Source organism: Mustela lutreola, chromosome 1, assembly GCF_030435805.1.
Source record: "Mustela lutreola isolate mMusLut2 chromosome 1, mMusLut2.pri, whole genome shotgun sequence".
Lineage (NCBI taxonomy): Eukaryota > Metazoa > Chordata > Mammalia > Carnivora > Mustelidae > Mustela > Mustela lutreola.
Window position 1 is genome coordinate 232,734,804 of NC_081290.1, and position 19,541 is coordinate 232,754,344.

Below are 19,541 nucleotides of genomic sequence, written 5' to 3' on the forward strand. Positions count from 1 at the left end.
TTTGGCTCTCCAGATCCTTCCCAGCCTCCACAATCCTTCATCAGTCCCACTTCTTCCAAAAAGCCTTTCCTGACCTCCGCAGCTACTTCTCTGGAACCCAGCCATATAGATCATAGCACACAGTATAGCATTTATGATCTTTGTACCTTAGGACTAGCCAATACTTCCCCCCAAGACCATCAGCTCTTTCTCAGTTGACTTGTTTTCCAGGTCTTGTCTTCTGGCATATATCCCTTTGTTAATCTCCCCCTGACACTTGAGAACCAGACCAGCCTGACATTACACAGTGCTCTATCCCCTTCTTGCCTCTGACTGCCATGTTCCCATTCATGTTTAAAGCAACCCTATATGAGCAAAAAGAAGAAATGTTTAGAGAGAGAAGAGACTCTACTCTCAACTAGTAATCTACTAGTTGTATGACTGGGGCAAGTCTCTTTATCTCTTGCCTCAGTTTCCTGTTTAGTAGAATAGAATTGAAAATAAGACTTTTGCTCTCAGGGTGTTTGTGTGGGTCTCAGGTAATAAAAACTGTTGACAGTTTTTCCAGTTGTGTGCAGCAGATAGCATGTTCAGTAAATGGTTTTTCTTCTAGTGGTTCTGCCTCCTTCCTCCCCCTGCTTTTCCACTTGAGTGATGCCTCGGAGCCCGATTCTTCCACTCTGTCGTTAGACACTTAATTTCCTCACCTTGAATGCACAGCCCTTGGTTATATACTTCCTCCTGAAGAGGAGTGGTCAGCTCTGTCTCGAGCAGAGCTGAACTCTTTAGGGAACCTAGTACATGTCTGTCTCACTCCCCAGCCACTGCTCCTCACTGGAGGCCATGGTTAATGGCAATGCTAACCAAGTGGCTCACCCGTCTGTGCCCTGAGCTCTACACTACCCTTGACTGGATTCCAGAAAGTACATTTGGCTATACTCTTAAACAGCAGACTAGATCTTGGTTTCCCCAAATGGGGAAGAGTCCAGAGCTCACACCCCGGATCCCTCAGGGCCTGTCATGGGCTTCTGTCTCTTCCATTTGCCTAGGAGGCAGGCTCAGTCTCTCATCAGTGGTGAGTAGATGGGTAACCAGCCATCTAAGAGCTAAAGTTCCTCTCGAATTCTCCTTCACCAGCCCCCTACCCCTCCATTCACCGTCCACCCGCCTTTCAGTTTCCCTGGCAACGCTGAGTGCTCATCCTGGAAAACTTTATCCGAAATCTGCTCTGGGCAGCTTTCCAAATCCATGCTAACCTGATTAGGTGTCTCTAGGGGCCTTGCCAGCTAATCAGATTAGGCAGCACTAATGGTAGTGAGGACTTTGAGTGGGCGCAGAGCAGTAAAACATATTGTATACTTAGTGATAATTATCCTGCCTTTTGTGTCATTGATTTATCTGCCTCCCTCCCCCCCCCCCCAAATCTTGTGTGTTTGGCCCTAGCAATCCGGAGGAAGGAGAATGGCTGGTACGACGAAGAACACCCTCTGGTCTTCCTCTTTTTGGGATCATCTGGAATAGGTAACTGAGAGCAGATTGGAAAGTGGGGGAGGAGAGCTGGGGGAACCCTAGCTGCTATGGGCCAGAGTCACACAGTCCACTTCTGTACAACTCCAGCTCTGAAAATACCACCTCCAAATTACAGAGTCAGCAAGAGGATCATCTGTCACATTAGGTTAGGAACAGCTGGAATCACGTCCCTCTCACTCGAAGCTGTGGTGTAGGGCCTAAGTCACCTGGCCTTTTGGGGTCTGATAGCCCTGGTCCGGCCACTCTGCATCCCCAGCACTGCCCTTTGGGAACAGTTAAACCACCTCCACTGCCCAGCACACCAACCTTATTTAGTACAGCTTGGGGCATGACCTTCTAGGAAGCTAAAGAAAGCCCTTGATGTGGCCAACACAGTGTGGGGTGCATTGCAAAATTGGTTTTAGTCAAATGGGTTGGGTATTTTTCTGGCCAGTTGGGCTGGATTATCTGAGGTATTCTCACATCTTCACTCTCCACCCTCACAGAGCCCCCCCACCTGTACCACCTCCTCCCATCATTGTCCTGATGGCAAGTTTTCATGCATTTGTTGTCTCTTCTTTCCCTCTTAGCATCTTCAAGGACCTAGCACTCCCCCACCTCACCATGATACTGTAGAACTTGATTTCCTTTGCTAGGCAGTGAGTTCTGAAGATTTGGCCATCATACCAAAAGGCCCTTCAGAGCCACCACTTGGTATTGTCATTTCTTCTTTATGTTACAAAGAAAGACTATGAGGCCAAGAAGAAGTAGTCTTTATCCTCCCCACCCCTCACTGCCCCCCAGCCTCAGTTCAGCCTTTAGCTCTGGGTCCTGGCTGAATGGCAAGACTGTGAGTGTCTAAAGAGATTTAGTACAGTGACCAGGAATCAGAGTGCTCCTGTGTCAGAGGCAAGGTTTGCATTGGGCTTCAAAGGACAAATTGGCTCTAGATTATAAAAGTCCACCCCCCATTCTTAGGATGCTGCTGTAGAAAAAAAGTCTCAATCTCTATCCACAGAAAAATCAAGATGCAGTATATACTTTGATTCTGATTCCAACTCCACCTTTAATTATCCCTCCAGTGACTGGGAGAGTCACCAACCCTCCATGAGCCCATCCATAAAACATTATTTCCAATGTCCATCCATTTCTAATATTCTTTCATTCCAAAAGACAAGTCATTTAATCCTAACCCAACACCTCTCCCTTCCTTCTTATTAGGAAAGACAGAGCTGGCCAAGCAGACAGCCAAATACATGCACAAAGATGCCAAAAAGGTAAGGGCTGGGATGTCGGCCTGATGTGCATGCCATGGAGACCTCACCACTACTGCTAGCCCCCAAAATTCTAAGCTCCCTGAATCTGGCAATAGTGAATCAAAAAGATGGACCCTGGCCCAGAAAGCAGGCCTCAGTCTGACCCCAACTTGGCCACCAGTTGTTCCAGGAATTTGGGTAAGTTATCCAACCTCCTCGTATCTCAGTTTATTCATCTGTGAAACAGTAAAAATAATCCTTGCCTTACCTGACTGCTAGGACATTTAGGAGAACCCAATGAGATTCATCAATGCATTTTCAGGCATCTGCTCTGGCCAGGTATTGTATAGATCCTGATAACTCAGCATTTAGGACATACTCCCTGCTCTGAGGAACTCGGGCTAGAGAGGGAAATAGGTTTAGAAAGATATTATTACTCTCTAGTACATCAAGGCCATGCTAGAGAGAGTCTTGGGCCTATAGAAGAAAACAAGTTGGAATGAGAAGACAACCATATTGCTTCTCTCCATTGTATATGAACTTTTAAACATTTCCCACAGCCCTAAGCTGTGGGGTGGTCATAGACCCTTTTCCCCATGACTTCAGAGCCTTTGGACCTCGCCGAAAGAGAAGACTGTCCCTATATTTTTTCAGACTCGGGCCCTCAAGGCCTTCTTAGTTTGACTTTGTAGGCTGAATGGAAACGTTTTCCTGCAGAGAGAGATGTCAGAGCCATCCTTGGAGATTGCAGAAACATTTCAACTAAAGCCCGACATTCTTCTCCCAGCCTTCCGGTGTGGAGGCTAAGGTACCCCTGCTTACCACCTGAGGTTGCCTGTGACCCCAGATGCCCTTGCCTAATTTCTGTGGAAGGCCTCCCCAGCTGAGGCATTGAGAAATTGCTCAGGCCGCTGTCAGCCAAAATTGCACTAACAGCAGAGTCCTAGCCACCTTCCGTCCTGCTTCTGGCCTCACTGCCCCTTTGCCTCCTCCCTGAGGGCCTGGCAGCCATGGCAACATCCCCGGCCCCTTCTGCCTAATAACTGGCTAAAGGCTCCGAAGCCTCCCTGGCTCTGCCCGTAGCTGTGCTCTGCCTCAACCAAGCCCAGAGCAGACCTTCCTGACAGGCAGTAAGCAAGAACAGCATATTAGCATGCTGCAACTGAAATAGCATTTTTAAGACAATTCATCAGGTTGGCAGCGATTGAAACAATTAGCACTCTGGAAAGAGCCATAAACTAGCAAGACTATTAGGGAAGATACAGTTACGGGCAGGAACCACCTGATTAGGGATGAAGAATTCTGAGTGGTTTAATTTTAATACTGTCAGAAAGGTTAATATTTAATTACAAATTATAATCTCCTTATCCAAGCTGTCTTAATATGTCTTCATACACAGTGGAAGAAGAAGGGAAGCATCGGCTGACTTGCTGGTGTAGAAAGGAGATGGGCTTGCTAAGAGACTGATGATGCAGGTCGTTTTCAGTCAGCGCATCTGAACGAGGGGCCGACTGACACCAGGGCAGGGACTTCTGAAAGCATGGGGATAGTGTCCTACAGTATACCATCATCCCTCAGAGGCGGTGGGCTGGGCACTCAAGGAGTGTCCCTGGAGCCGCCCATGCCTCAGCACAGGCTCCAGTTCTTCTTTCTACTGGCCTTAGGCAGGTTGCTTGACCCCTCCCCAAAGCGAGATACTGAGTCACAGTGAGCTCAGGCTCTAGCACACTAATCAGTGCCTGAGCCCTGATCTCATGTTTATTCATCACCTCATATTTTCCACGGTACCACCCCATCGACCTCTTGTTCAACCCCATGAGGAAGATAACATAGATGCTGAATTAGAGCCACTTTTCGGATGGGAAGGCCCAGACCCTATAGCATGTAGGGGCCTGTCCAGTGTCAGTTGCAAGGGGAAGAGATAAAATCAGAATCCAAGTCTCTCAACTCTCCTTTCAGTGCCACTGTTCCTAGTTGTAGTAGGCAGCTAGATTGTAAACTTGTCAGTCTTGTGTCAAATAGGGAGATGTGAGGCATGGGAAACCCAGTACAACCGTCTGTGTATTTAATATTTAAATCCTAGGTGGTGCCTCTATAAAACCCTCTTGTACCAACTCCATTCAGAGTCTGTGTTTAGCACAGGCATTTTCTGGCCATGTAATAGGCAGGCATGAAACCTGCCTTCAAAACCTGAGAGTCCTGGACTATACCTGATGACAGCAGGACCCAAGGAAAGATATACAGGAAGGGCCATGTCACAGGAGCTGGAGAGGACCTGGGCAGTAGGGCCGGCTCAGTGACATGTACACTAGCTGGACACTCGACTTGGTTTTAAGTTCTGGCTTTCTGATCCTTAGTGGCCTCATTTTTAAAAAGTTACGAATGCCTCTAGACCTGGCTGCCTCACAAGGTCTTGTTTGGACATTTGTATAATTTCTTTTTCAGATCTTTGGCTTATTTTTTTCTCTCATTAACTTCTGCTCTTTGTCCCAAATTTGAGCAATTTTGTTAGCTTCCATTATTAGTTAAAAATCCTTGCAAAAGCACCCTAGTGCTTAGGGGCTCTGTGGTCTTCTGAGGTAGGATAGTAGTGCCCGGAAGATGGCAGTTAGCATGGCACTGTGACAAAGGTCTGAGTCCCCTGCCTGGCTTCAAATACCAACTCTCAACTGTTCCGGAGTTGGCTGGGATCTGTGTTCCCATCTTTTTTCTCATCTGTAAAATGGGTTCAGTTATGGCGCCTATCTCATTGGATTATTATGAAGGTTAAATGAGACCATGTAAACAGCTAAACACCATTAGCACATAGTAAGTGATTGGTATATATTGGATATTACTATCATAATTGTTGCCTCACTTCTAGATAACCCTAAGCTAAGACCATGTGAAACCAAAAATATTTCAGGCAAGCAAATCAACCCGGAAACTTGTTCGGAGTTACTCAGCAAATCAGTAGAAGTAGGACAAGAACCCACAACACTTGACCTAAGTGATCATTAGAGTGTTTACTTCTGGTATCCTGGGACATTTGACATCCAGGCACAAAGCTCAGAACTTAGAAATGAAGACTGCCAAGCGCTGATTGACAGAGCAGGAAATATGAGGCAGTAGAGTTTAGTGGCTAAGAGCACAGACTTGGAGCTAAATTGTCATACCTGATTGACCTTGGGCATGTTACTTTAATCTGTGACTCAGTTTTCTCATCTGGAGGGTAGAAATGATAATAATATTTAGCTCATAGACTTGTACATGTTCTGAGCCCTGAGTTTGTTTAGATCATTGCCAGGCACTTAAAGAAGCATCCAGAACTGTCAACTGTTACCATTAGGAACCCATCTCATGGCTTTCAGTGCATTGCTCCCTCTGGGAAGCACTTGAGCTTCCTCATGTCCATCCTCCCCTTCTTCTGCAAGCCTTGGCTAAGCTACCTAGGACCCTCTGGAAATGCTTGCTGGCTGATGTCCCATGTTCTCTAAGAGCAGTGATCACCTCCATGTAGCCTTAATAGTTCTCCAAACCCTTATCTATCTCTTGGATTAGGTGCTCTCAGGCCCTTGGTGAGGCAGGGAGAGGAAACAGGAGCCTGTGTTCCACAGAAAGGAACTACAGCTCCAAAAGAAGAGGCAGCATGCCCAGCGCCACAGAGACAGTGGCCAACCTAGGACTGGAAGCCATGTCCCTGCCAGAGCACTTCTGCTGCCCTGTACTGTGGGTACAGAGTGACAGGATGCGAGAAAAACTACAGTTCTGACCAGCAGCATGTGGCCTAGATATCAGATGTAGATAGCTACCTCCCTCTAGGGTCTTGGTGCCCTGTCATCCTCAGCTGTTGGACGAAGTGTATTCAGTGAGTGCTCTTTCTGAGGTGGAAACGTGTGCCAGTGGGAAAGGAGCCTGGGGAACCCTGGTTCAGGTGGAGGGACAGGGCACGTGTAACTATAAGTCCCTAAATTCATCATGAAAAAGAGTGAACGCTGCCTGCGTTAACTTGCGAACTTCCCACCGCATACACATACACATACCCTTTCCCTGGGGCTAATCGTGGTTGAACCTCACCCCAGAGGGCCAGTTCCCAGCAGATCACTCCTAGGCCCAGTGGTGGAGAGGGATGGGCTACAAGCTGCCTTATGTATAGCTTTTAAGTGAAATGAAGAAATGTAAATAAATTAAAAGATTTCTTAGCACAAAAGAGAAGTGATATAAAACAAAGAGGCATGTGCCCACAAAAGCTGCAACGTTGAGGGCACCATGGAGCTGGCTGGGTACTTGCTGCACCCTTCCTTCTCCACATGGCCCACACAGACTGTAGCTGACTCTACCCATGTCTACCTGCCCCACTTGACGGCTTCTTCTCAAGGATGGAGACCAAGACTTGTTCGCTGCTGTAGCTTTAGCACACACAGAATGCCCTCAGGAAATATGGGATGGCTGATGTGGTAATAAGACCAGTAGAAGCCTAAAAAGAGACATTCTGAGCCAGATTTAGAAAGGCCGGGACATGACTTGGGTTTATTAAGGTAGGGAATGAGGGAATCATGGGGGAGAGGAGTGGAGAGAAAAGGAGGCAAGGAGCCAAAAAAATAGAATGGGATAGAAGATCTTGCACTGGTGTGGACTGAAAGCCTAGGGGATATTTGAGATGCTCTCCTCCTTAACCCTCTCCCTCTAACTTCCTGACTCCAAATGGACTCCTGCTTGTTTCCACACAGGGCTTCATCAGGCTGGACATGTCTGAGTTCCAAGAGCGGCATGAGGTAAGTGAGAGTCCTCGCTGAAGTATGGTATGGAGGGCCTGTGAATCAACATCACTCTGCGTGGGTATTTTGTTGGGACTTGTCATTTGGACCTGAGATAACTCCAGCAGCATTGGGATTCATCCTTTGGGAGCATATATGTGCAAGAGGGTCACCGATCTGTTTTGCATAGGACTTGCTCTGAAAAAGAAACCTAGAGAAGATCTGTAGACTCTTTTATTGTGGCAGGATTCCTACTACCCCAGAAGAAAGTCTGACTGTCCTTATTGAGATAGGCAGTGTTAATAATGAATGAAGCCATTTTCCTGTGCATGTCCACATCAGAAACTAAAGGTATAGTAAGACCTTTCCAGTGTGTTTCCTTCCTTCCTCCAGGTAGCCAAGTTTATCGGGTCCCCACCAGGCTACATTGGCCACGAGGAGGGCGGCCAGCTGACCAAGAAGCTGAAGCAGTGTCCCAATGCTGTGGTGCTCTTCGATGAGGTGGACAAGGCCCATCCAGATGTGCTCACCATCATGCTGCAGCTGTTTGACGAGGTGAAAGTCACTTTGGGCTGGGATGGAGTAGGGGTCACTTCGGGGCATGGGGACCTATGAACAATAAGAATCAAGGACCCAGAGGCCTGTCTGACCCTTCCTTCATTTGCCACTTCCACATGTGTACATTCAGTCACCTAGCAGATGTGGCTTTGCCCCCTTTCTGGACCAGGGCCCATGCTGGGCACTTTAGGATAAACCAGCACTACCCAAGAATTGAAATTCTGTGGCTACCCAGGCTGCCTTCTAGAGTGGAAGTGCCAGGACAGACCTGAAGTTTTAGTTTCAACTCTTCTCCATCTCTAAGCATCAGGGGCCTCATGTGACAAACAGGCTGAATCCAAGATAATCTCCAAGAACTTCCTGGCTCATGGAGCCCTTTTCTTGTCACAAGCCCTTTTCAGGCTTGTCACAAACTAGACAGCCTCCTACTGGTGGGGTGAGCTCTAAATGAGAAAAACTCTCTTTTCTTTCAGCATATTCTGTGTACTAGGCTAAAGATGTTATTGCTAACCATCATAACAGCAGGCAGAGTAGAAACTCTTTTTACAGAAGAAACTAAGGTTCAGAGAGGTTATAAATGTCGTGCCTATGGCATGGAGCCACTGTGCGGAGGAACCATGTTTGGGCCACAGATACGTTTGATTCTGGAGTCTCAGTTCTCCCTCTCTGTACCACTCCTTAACCTCAAGCAGAGAAGAGAGACTTACGAACATAGGAAGGGTTGACCTCCTTTAGGGGCCCTGTGGAACTGGGCATGAGGCTTCTCTTCTATATTAGCCAACACGTGTCCAGAGGGAGTCCAGCCTGCCTTTCCACTTAGCCCCCTATAGCCCGGGGACAACAGGAATGTGTTTTGCTTCCCATGTTGCAAGTGTACTCAAAAGGCAGGAAGGGACTTCTGGACCAAATAGCACACCAGGTGCCAAGCCAGGAAGACCCAGATCCAGATATACTCACAGCTGCCCATCACCTTCCCAACCTGGCCCAGCATCCTTGTCCCTGCCCCAGTTTTACTGCTATCTTCCTAGCTCCCCAGGTCTACCCTGTCCCCCGACCAGCCGCTGAGGAATGGAGGCCGGTGCTTCCAAGGTTACATATTCAGTTACTCATACCTGTGCTCTGAGACCTCCCACCTCGTTCCATTCTCTTGATGGGATTCAAGTACACAGCTATGGACCAGGCCCAGTCCTGGTCTCTAGGAGCTCCCTGCATAGTAGATGGTTAGAAAGGAGACATAATAATAGTTGATATTTTTTACTTTATGTGCCAAACACTGTTCTAAAACATTTACTTATATCAATTCATCTAGTCCTCCCACCATCCCTGTGAAGGTGGTTATTATTATTGCCTCTGTAATTACTGAAGTAAAGTGAGAGAAGTGATTGGCCTATGGGCATGCAGCTGGCAAGAGGGAGTCCAGGATGGGAGCCCAGGTAGTCCAGTTGAGAGCCTGCAGCTTCAGTAATAACTACCATTCAGTCAGGGTCAGAAGAGAGAGGTAGATCTGCAGGGAAGCCTTCACGGGAAGGGAGGGCCCAGCTCAGAGAGCATGGGCACTGCAGCTTCTGACATCTCTGTAGAGTTACCTCTGATGGCCTTCTTGGCCCAGAAGAGGGGAGGCAGCTACTGACTGAGATGCAACAAGTGCTGCCTCCAGGTTGTTACCACCTCCATATGTAAGCCCTGTACCCCTCCCCTGCTGTTTCTCCACTGACTACTTTCTGGGAGTTGATAATAATTCCTTCCTGTGGCCTCTGGCAGCCTACTACCATCTCTGAAGTTTATGCCCTTGGCTCCATTGACCAAAGCTGCCATTCAAGATTACTTAGATTTATGCTTATAGGCGTCTTGTGGACAAGGATCTTGTCTTACTCACTCCAGCCACTCCCAGAGCCCACAGAGTCAAGGGAAATGCTCTGCTGAGTAACTTAATTCAACAGTAATTCAGCATACCTTCCAGGATAACTAAGGAGGTTCTAGGTGAACAGTGGAGAAGGGCTGACAGCGGACACCTATTAAGCAGAAGCACAGGGGCATGAGGCATCCTGGTCTGTCCAGGAAACTCTAGCTGCTCAGCACCACTAGACTGCAAAATGAAAGTGAGAGCAGAACAGTAGAGGTGAGTGGGTAACGTTGGCAGGGACCAATTATGGTCCCAGGCGAAGGAATGTGGATTTTAGATTGAAAGGAGCCTTTAAGGTAGTCTGCCCACCTCTCTTTCTGCCTCCGCAGCCACCATGGTGCCCGTGAAAAAGCTGGTGGCGAAGGGGGGCAAAAAAAAGAAGCAAGTTCTGAAGTTTACCCTTGATTGCACCCACCCTGTAGAAGATGGAATCATGGATGCGGCCAATTTTGAGAAGTTTCTTCAGGAGAGAATCAAAGTGAATGGAAAAGCTGGAAATCTCGGTGGAGGGGTGGTAACCATTGAAAGGAGCAAAAGCAAGATTACTGTAACTTCCGAGGTGCCTTTTTCCAAAAGGTATTTGAAATATCTGACCAAAAAGTGCTTGAAGAAGAATAACCTCCGTGACTGGCTGCATGTGGTGGCCAACAGCAAGGAGAGCTACGAGCTATGCTACTTCCAGATCAACCAGGACGAGGAGGAGGAGGACGACGAGGATTAGAAGTCCTGTGTTTGGGATATTTAGTATAATTTTTAAATAAAATCTAGGAATCACAAAAAAAAAAAAAAAAGGAGCCTTTAAAAGCTTTAAGTAAGAACACATTCTCACTTTATAAAGATCCTATTGGTAACTGTGATAGAATGGACCGGAAAGAAGAGGAGGAGCAGCGAGGAGGCTGGTGAAGCATCCAGGCTAGATGTGGGGATGCCTGCTCTGAAGCAGGGAAGTGGGCTGGCCAGAACTCCCAGAAGGCCGACTGTGCAGGACTCAGGGATTGAATGTGAGGGGAGACAGAGGAGCCAGGGGTGGTCAACTCCAGGACTCTGGCCTGGGTGGCTGGACAGCTACTGCTGCCTTCAGCTGAGGCAGGGAACCCGTGAGGACAAGCAGCAGATAGGCGAGGAAGATGAGGAGTTGAGGTTTGAAATTGCTAAAAATGAGATACTTGAGGGACGACCAGGTGGAGGTGCCCAAGAGGCCGGTCATCAGTTGGAGAAGTCTAGAGCATAGGACAGATCTGGACTGGAAGCAGAGATTGAGGAATGTCAGCACAGGTAGAGTAAGAGAAGCCCCAGGAAAGGATGAGCTCTCTCAGCTAGGGGGTATATGGTATGCATAGAAGGGAGGGCTAATAACAGAGTCTGTGACCTATCAGGAAAGTCAGAGAGGGAATGTGGTTCAGTGTAGGGTGGATGGGACACACAATACATGGTCTGCCTCGGTGTTCATGAAAGAGTTGGGAAGACTAATAGCAAAAAGCATTTCACCCCACCTTCATACGTGCTGTACTAGGATAAGTGGCAAGTGCTGGGAGTTGTAAGGGCTCCTGCTCCAGTCTGGGGGCGTGAAGGAAGCCCCTCATTCCCGCCCAGCTCAGTTCTCCCAAGTCTGGTCAGGAGCCCTGATGCTCTCAGCAAAACACCAAGTGGAACTAATGACCCCAGAGCCTGCCATGCAGGGCAGAAGTCTCAGGAGGACACTGCCCCTGCAGAGCCTGCTTCTGCTCCTCCCTCAAGGACAGAAACAGTGGGAAAACAGCCCCTATAACCCTGGGGTAGCATTCACACCCAGTCATTGCTGGGATGGGACAGTGACAGCTCCCTTTTTAGAGAGGACTCTTTGGCAGTCCTTATTGCCAAAGTCTCTGAGGAGGAGGAAGAGACACATACACTGTGAAAATCACCCTTTGGGTCTTCATACACCATGTCTGCTACCCTGACCCACCTAAGACCCATCCCCGTCCCAGTTTAGGAAAAAAAAAAAAAAGCAGGACTTTGATCCTAGGATGAAATTGCCACTGGTTACTGTTCTGGTCAGTATAGCAGTGTGTGTACTCCATCCTCGGGGATGAGCTCTGCCAAGTGCCTTATGCATACATTTGGACACATCACACAGACACACAAACACACATGCACACACACATACCGTGACCAGGTCCCTAGAACTAGAATTGCCCTTGGTGGATCTGTTGCTCTGTTACTCATGATCAGGGAAGCCAGTGGCAACAGCTCAAGAACATCCACTTGCACTCTCTCTCAAATTGAACAAATAAATCTAAGAAGCCTATGCCAAGGGCCAGTGTAAAGCAAGGCTAAAAAGCAGGTACCATGCCCAGCGTGGATTAGGTACTGAGTTAATGCACATCCTTCCTTTTTTGCTTCTGAAGGCCAGGGCTGGTCTGCCACTGCTTTGGCTTTAGAAGCAAGGACTGAGCCTGAGTGAGGTCCATACCACCAGGGAAAGGGAAATGCTTGGAGGACTACCTACCACCTGAGGCCAGGGCAGGCAAGAGCCGACAGGTTGGGGTCAGTGACGTGTCGCCAGGGCCGTGTTCTCTGGCCTGTCAGGTCCTGTGCTTGGTGGGAGAGTGCAGTGGGGTACAGAGAACACAAAGCATAGCACCTATGGTGCAAGAAGTGCCCTGCCGGTGTCCACTGTTATTCCCCCAGAGGTTCCACTCACCGAGGCCCTGACTGCTACTTGCATCATAAATAACTGTAAAGTACTGTGGTACAGTGATACAGCATTATTTGCTGAGTTGGTGGGAGCTTCTTGCCCTTGAACTCTGTGGCCCCAGATAGCTATACTTCTGTCATTCTGTCTCTTCTCTTTCCTCAGTGCATCTGTCTCTAGTACAGATGGTTTCTTTCATCTGTGTCCTTTCTAGAAAGAGCTAAAGATTCCAAGGCCTCATCCCACATTGGTTAAAGGAGGAGCCTTATTTTCTGTCCCTCTCTGCCAGGCCAAAGGATGGCTTTAAGTTGTAGAGATTATACCTGTTTCATTCGTCTCATTCATTTTAATACAACAAATACCAACAAATAGGTATATTACTATTACAAATAGTATATTAGTATAGTATAATATAATAGTATATTACATGTCTGCTGGCTAATAACAGTTCAGAGCATTTGCACAACTTGGCTAACCAAGGATTTTTCACCAACATGACCATATTAGTCTTCACAACGGCCACATAAAATACCCTCCTCTGAGCTCCTACATGACTCCTTATACTACTTAACTCACTGGGCTTCCCCATTATAATACTTAACTCACTGAATTGTCATTGCTGGTTTCTTGAGTGTCTTTTTTCTTTTTTTTAACAAGAAACATGTCAAAGGTTCAGTGAGGCCCCAGTGCCCAATATAGAGCCCGGCCCAGATTAGGCCTCTAAAAAAGTGTATTGCATGGATGCATGTTTAATCGAGCTAACTTTTGGGGTGCCAGAGATGAATCAGGGGACCTGATGGATGAGAAAGAGAGCTTCAGTCTTGATTGGAGACAGTATCAGCAGGTGGAATGGTTGTAGCCCAGGACAGTGAGAACCAGCAGGAGTGAGCAGCTTGGGGTTCTGAAGAGACCTCCTGGAAGAGGTGCCTAAGCTTAGCACTTCCTGACTGTGCAGTCACTGTTCTTTCCCAGGGCCGGCTGACAGATGGAAAAGGGAAGACCATTGACTGTAAGGACGCCATCTTCATCATGACCTCCAATGTGGCCAGCGACGAGATCGCACAGCATGCACTGCAGCTGAGACAGGAAGCTTTGGAGATGAGCCGTAACCGTATCGCGGAAAACCTTGGTATGGCACACAGCCTGAGCCGTCTGGGCAGGTGGGCAAGTACCCAGACCACCAGCACATCTCCTGGGGGCAAGGATGAGATCATCCAGGAGGCCACATCTGTCGCCTTTCTATTTGCAAATGAACCTTCCAACCCTTCTTCCAAGTCAGAACTCAAGTCTTGGTCCTGACTCTTGTCCCCCTCCTTCCCTCCCTCACACAACTCCTACACTAAGGAACCCCTTGCTTTGTATTTGTAGCACATAGAACTGGAGGGGCCTCAGGAAGTGCCCAGTCCAGTCCTCTCTTTCAAGTGGAGACCAGGCTGAGGCCTAAAGAGCCTGAGACCCTGACCAGGATCACACAGACCCATCAGGGGCAGGACCAGAGCTGTTTTTGTAAATGGGAGCAAGAGCTCCCTAAATCTGGGGAGTAGGCAGTTTATGATTCTTTTTCCACAGGGGATGTCCAGATTAATGACAAGATAACCATCTCAAAGAACTTCAAGGAGAATGTGATACGCCCTATCCTGAAAGTAAGAGGTCTTTCTCCTTCCTACTAGAGTCTCCAGTGGGAAGATCCCCTTAGCCATCCTAAGTCTTCCCCAACAGGGTCCAGTATTTCCCTTTACCCCTTCTGGGTCACAGAGCTCACCTACCCCTAACCTGGCCCTGCAGGCTCACTTTCGGAGGGATGAGTTTCTTGGAAGAATCAACGAGATTGTCTACTTCCTCCCCTTCTGCCACTCGGAGCTCATCCAACTTGTCAACAAGGAACTGAACTTCTGGGCCAAGAGAGTAAGAGCAGGAACTGCCCATGGGTGGGGTTGGGTCATCTGCCCTTTGGAAATCAGGGAACATTGGGTTGGAAGCGACCCCCCTAGGGGCATGGAGCACGTTGGTATGGGCCAGTGGCCCTGGGGGATACAGTCACTCACAGTCCCAGGCCTCAGGCCAGAGTGGTGAGAGATGGAAAGCACTGGGCCACAAGCAGGCATGCTCTTATCTGACCTATCTCAGGCCAAGCAAAGGCACAACATCACGCTGCTCTGGGACCGTGAGGTGGCAGATGTGTTGGTTGACGGCTACAATGTGCACTATGGTGCTCGCTCCATCAAGCATGAGGTAAGCGCAGGAGCCTGAGAGAAGTAAGGCACCTCCATACCTCCCACCCTGGGTTCTCAGCCTGGAATAGCCCCATACCTAGAGCAGATGCCCCTTCAAAACCCAAACCAGAAGATGATCAAGTAAAACCCCGGTCCTGGAGGATAAGCCATGTGAACCCCAGCCAGGAATGAGGAACAAGTTGGGAACTTCAGAAACTGGCGTTGTTGAGTTCTTAGCCTAGTCCTGCAAGCTGTGTGTTGTTAGCTCCACTTTGCAGAGGGGGAAGCTGAAGCTCAGGTTTCTGACTTGCCCTAGTAGTAGTAAGTGAAAGAGCCTGGGCTACAGGCCACAGGCATTAGCAGTGCTGACCTCTGCCCATCACCTGCAGGTCGAACGCCGTGTGGTGAACCAGCTGGCAGCTGCCTATGAGCAGGACCTGCTGCCGGGCGGCTGCACTCTGCGCATCACTGTGGAGGACTCAGACAAACAGCTGCTCAAGAGCCCCGAGCTGCCCTCCCCCCAGGCTGAGAAGCGCCCACCCAAGCTGCGGCTAGAGATCATTGACAAGGACAGTAAGACCCGCAAACTGGACATTCGGGCACCACTACACCCTGAGAAGGTGTGCCACAACCTCTAGCTTCTACCTACCTGCCTTTACATGCCCTCAACATCCAATAAAGGCCCCTCGGCTGTGGCATGGCAACTGACCTATCTTACCCTCCTCTCCACCCAGCCTGATACCTGTTTATCCCTAGTAGACCCCTCCTCAACCTCAAAGTCAAAGATAGGGATTTTGCCCTCCCTTGGATCCTTTGTTATGGGCCCAAAAACTTGATAACAGGTCTCCAATAGAGGAACTGCCTCCCCGCCCCCTTCAAGGCAGGGAGGAGGAGGAGGCCCCTTATCTTTATCCTTCAGCATGATCCCCATGGCCTATAGTCTCTGGAACTTTATCATGATCACAGAAAGCTCAGAAGTTTGGCAGCTAAGAACAGATCTGCCTGGGCAAAGACAGGTACCAGGCTGTGACCTGCCACCCTCTGCTGGCCTTCATGCAACTGAGTGCCCAGAATGTCTGCACAGATTGTGGAAAAAGAGTGCAGAGGCCCAGGCAGAGATTGTGCAGTGTAGACTGTAGCTACCTCCTTTCCATACCCTAGAATTCCAAGGAGAAGGGACCCATAGAACTCTTCCCCACTCCACTGCCTTATGGTAGCTGTTCCTACTCATTGCACATTCTGGTGTCAGGCCAGACCATGTTTCTCCAGCTTTGGAACCAAGCCAGTGTAAGGCACCTCTAGGAGGAAGGCTGAGTGGGTCACTACCCTGCTTTGCTCCGGGACTGGGCAACAGTACCAAATGACCAAGCAAGCTCAGCTCTATGGGGCCTCCTTCAGGAGACCAACACAGACATCGGGGAACTGTAGGAAGAGTGATAATGAAATCAGGCTGTGCCCAGGTGGCCAAGGAGTCTGCATCAGCTCTGTCTATACTGCTGTCCCAGCTGAGTTAGCCTGGAATAAACCACTCGCCCATGCAGTCTGCATGTTAGTCACTAAGCAGAGGGTCTGCGCACCCACCATCCCCCAAGGGCATACCATAAACCAGGCACGTGTCAACCCTGGCTTAGGACACAGCGAGGCCTGGTGCATCTTTGGGCACCATCGATACTAGCCATCATTGATGACCACGCCATCACCTGCAGGACGGTTTTGGATCCCTCCCTTGGTGTTAGCTACTCTCTTTCAGGAAGCAGAAAATAGAGACAGGAATTAAAGTCCCTTCGGTGATGGAAGAATGCCATGAGCATGTGGTGGGTAGGAGGCAGTCAGAAGTCAGGACATGGGCTCCAGCAGATGCTCCAGCAATCACCGTCCAGTATGTCAAGGAGCTGTCTGCTGCTCCCTACCTCAGTGACTGCTGTTCTTTTTACTACTACTACTACTTGTTTTGAAATCATTTTAGACTTACAAAAAGTTGCAAAAATAGTCATTTTCATATATCCTTCACCTCATTTCTCCTAATACTAACATCTTACAAAATTATAGTATAATTATTAAAAGCAGGACATTAACATTGACACTGTACTAATTAATCGGTAGACATTCAGATTTTGCCATTTTTCCCACTGGTGTCCTTTTTCTGGTCCAGGGTCCAATCCAGGATCCCGTGTTATATTTTGTTGTCGTGTTTCCTTTGTCTCCTTCAGCCCTTGGTAGTTCCTCTATCTTTCTTTGCCTTTCATGACCTTGACACTTCTGAAATATCCAGACCAGTTATTTTATAGGATGCTCCTCAATTTGGGTTTGTCCTCTGTTTTCACATGATTAGATTGAGGGTCTGCAGTTTTGGCAGAGCTACCCCAGAAGTGATGATGTGCCCTTCTAGTGCCTTCTAGCAAGGAGTGATATTAACTTGGATCACGTGACTCTGGTGGTGTGGGTCAGGTTTCTCTACTGTAAAATAACTAATCCCCCCTTTAAAATTAATAAGAATCTTGTGAGGAGGTACTTTGAAGCTGTGTAAAAACTTTACTTATCCTTAAACTTTTGCCTGCTAATTTTAGCATCCATCAGTGTTTTTTGCTTACAAGAATTAATGTTGTGTTGGCCTAATGTTGACTTTCTGTTTACTTATTTTATCTGTACTTATTAATTGGTATTCTGCTATAGGCGAGAGCTCCCTCTTTTCTCCCATGTATTTATTTCAACAATTTATTTATATCAGTATAAACTAATGGATATTTGTCTTATTCTGTAGGTTATAACCTCATACTTCAGTAGTTTATTTGTTGCTCATACTGGCCCAGTTTTAGCCATTGAGAATTCTTTCAGGTTGGCTTCTGTATTGTTGTGGTATTGCCCCCATCATTTTTTAGCCCTTCTTTCTCTCTAGCACCATAAGATGTTCCAAGCTCACTCATATTTTTCCTGTTCCAGCCCTGCATCAGCTGTTTTCCCAGATAGCTCCTGATTCCTTGCCCTCAAGAACGGACACTAGGTGTATTCATTACTACTGGAGTGTCATTACTTCTAGGCCCTTTGGGCATACAGAGCTAGGAAATAGGTGTATTCATGTTAACACACACATCTGAATTAATTGTTATAGCTGTATGTATGTTATTAAAAATCATGAGTTCGCACTAATACCTACAGTTCCAATCGAATACCATAGGATTTGTGACTGCTGTTGTTATACTTTACTGTTCTTTTTCTCTTCTGCTGCCATCTCCTTTTCTTCCCCTTTCACTCTGTTTGGTGTTCAGATTTTCCTTAAAGGTTCTAATGCAATCAGTCAGTGACCATCATATATGGAACATTCCTATTAGATAAAGTTCTTATGCCTGGTTGTTGGTCTTTCGTTCAGTCAGCTGTGGCTAGGAGCACCCGGCATTTAACTCAAGACCAGATAACTTTTGTATTAGAAAACCCAATGGCCACCTTCCAGAGAGGAGAGTAGGAGATAGGGAAAACCCTCAGATTTTGAGGAACTTAAGTATTACTTCTACAGATTCTCAACTACACCTCCTAAGTGATGTTGGCCCCTAGCTTTAGCCTCCATAACATACTGGGCAAAATTCAGCTCCCTTGCATTACCTGTCTGTCTTTGTTACTAGAAAGCACGGTAAGCACCCAGAGGGCAAACACTCAGTTGTCCAGCTCACTGGCTTGCTCACAGGATGTGACACAATGACAGATGTTCCAGGTATTCGGATGGTTGGGTGGGCCCTGCAGCAAGCGCAGATCTTCACAGTGAGTCCCAGGACAGGACAGTATCATTTATCCACTGAGCACGCATTCATTCGTCATGTTCTTGTGGCCAGCCAGTAGGATCTGCCAGCATTGGACCTTGAGCAAACAGGGCAAAGACCCAGAACCCGTATTGAGTATCCTGGAATGCATGAGACAGGGCTTGAAAATGAAAAATGTAACACCTTTGTTATTCAAAAAGAAAAACTCAGAGATGCGTAGTGATTGTTTTAGAAATTTAGGGAAGGGGCACCTGGGTGGTTCAGTTGGTTAAGCATCCAGCTCTTGATTTTGGCTCAGGTCATGATCTCAGTGTTGTGAGATTGAGCCCCATGTTGGGCTCCATGCTGGGCACGGAGCCTGCTTAAGATTCTTCTCTGTCCCTCTCCCCCTGTCGCCCCCCCCATCAAAAAAAAAACCAAAAAGATTTAGGGGAAAAAAACACACCTAAGCCATAAGCCTCAGCCTGATATGTAGAAAAGAGGGGGAAAAGTACAAGATTAGGAATGAGAAATCACATAGATATGGAAATTCTTTAAATAATTTCAGGAGAATTCTATGGCAACAAATTTGGAAACAGCAAATAGTAATTTTCCAGCAGACTCCTAAAACATACCAATTAATTACCAAAGAAGAAATTGGAAAGCTGATTAAACGTTTATCCTTCTGAAAAATCATGTTCTTTTTTATTCTAAAGATTTTATTTATTTGACAGAGAAAGCACAAGCAGGGGGAATGGCAGGCAGAGAGGGAGAAGCAGGCCCTGCACAAAGCAGGGCGCCAGATGCAGGATTCGATCCCAGAACCCTGGGATCATGACCTGAGCCAAAGGAAGAGGCTTAACCAACCGAGCCACCCCGGTGCCCCTGAAAAATCATGTTGTTTTATTTAAACTACTTTTATTAAAATATACATGGAAAAATGTGCAGATCACATGTATACAGTTCCACTGAATGGTCACAA

The 19,541-nt window shown here is 47.6% G+C and overlaps 2 protein-coding genes across 4 annotated transcripts in view; both read left to right on the forward strand.

The window, feature by feature from the left end:
- Window positions 1–17,977, forward strand: part of CLPB (ClpB family mitochondrial disaggregase) — a 142,588-nt gene extending 124,611 nt beyond the window's left edge. For all 3 annotated transcript variants that reach the window (XM_059133529.1, XM_059133534.1, XM_059133541.1), the window contains 9 exons: window positions 1,423–1,500; window positions 2,710–2,765; window positions 7,454–7,498; window positions 7,874–8,035; window positions 13,588–13,744; window positions 14,185–14,258; window positions 14,401–14,520; window positions 14,743–14,847; window positions 15,218–17,977. In XM_059133529.1, coding sequence (XP_058989512.1) covers window positions 1,423–1,500; window positions 2,710–2,765; window positions 7,454–7,498; window positions 7,874–8,035; window positions 13,588–13,744; window positions 14,185–14,258; window positions 14,401–14,520; window positions 14,743–14,847; window positions 15,218–15,466 — 1,046 coding nt within the window. In that variant the 3' untranslated portion in view covers window positions 15,467–17,977. The remainder of the gene's footprint in view (window positions 1–1,422; window positions 1,501–2,709; window positions 2,766–7,453; window positions 7,499–7,873; window positions 8,036–13,587; window positions 13,745–14,184; window positions 14,259–14,400; window positions 14,521–14,742; window positions 14,848–15,217) is intronic.
- Window positions 8,073–12,923, forward strand: LOC131807861 (large ribosomal subunit protein eL22-like). The gene has a single exon (XM_059133565.1). The coding sequence runs from the start codon at window positions 10,276–10,278 to the stop codon at window positions 10,660–10,662; it is 387 nt and encodes a 128-aa protein (XP_058989548.1). The 5' UTR covers window positions 8,073–10,275; the 3' UTR covers window positions 10,663–12,923.
- Window positions 17,978–19,541: the final 1,564 nt, after the last annotated feature.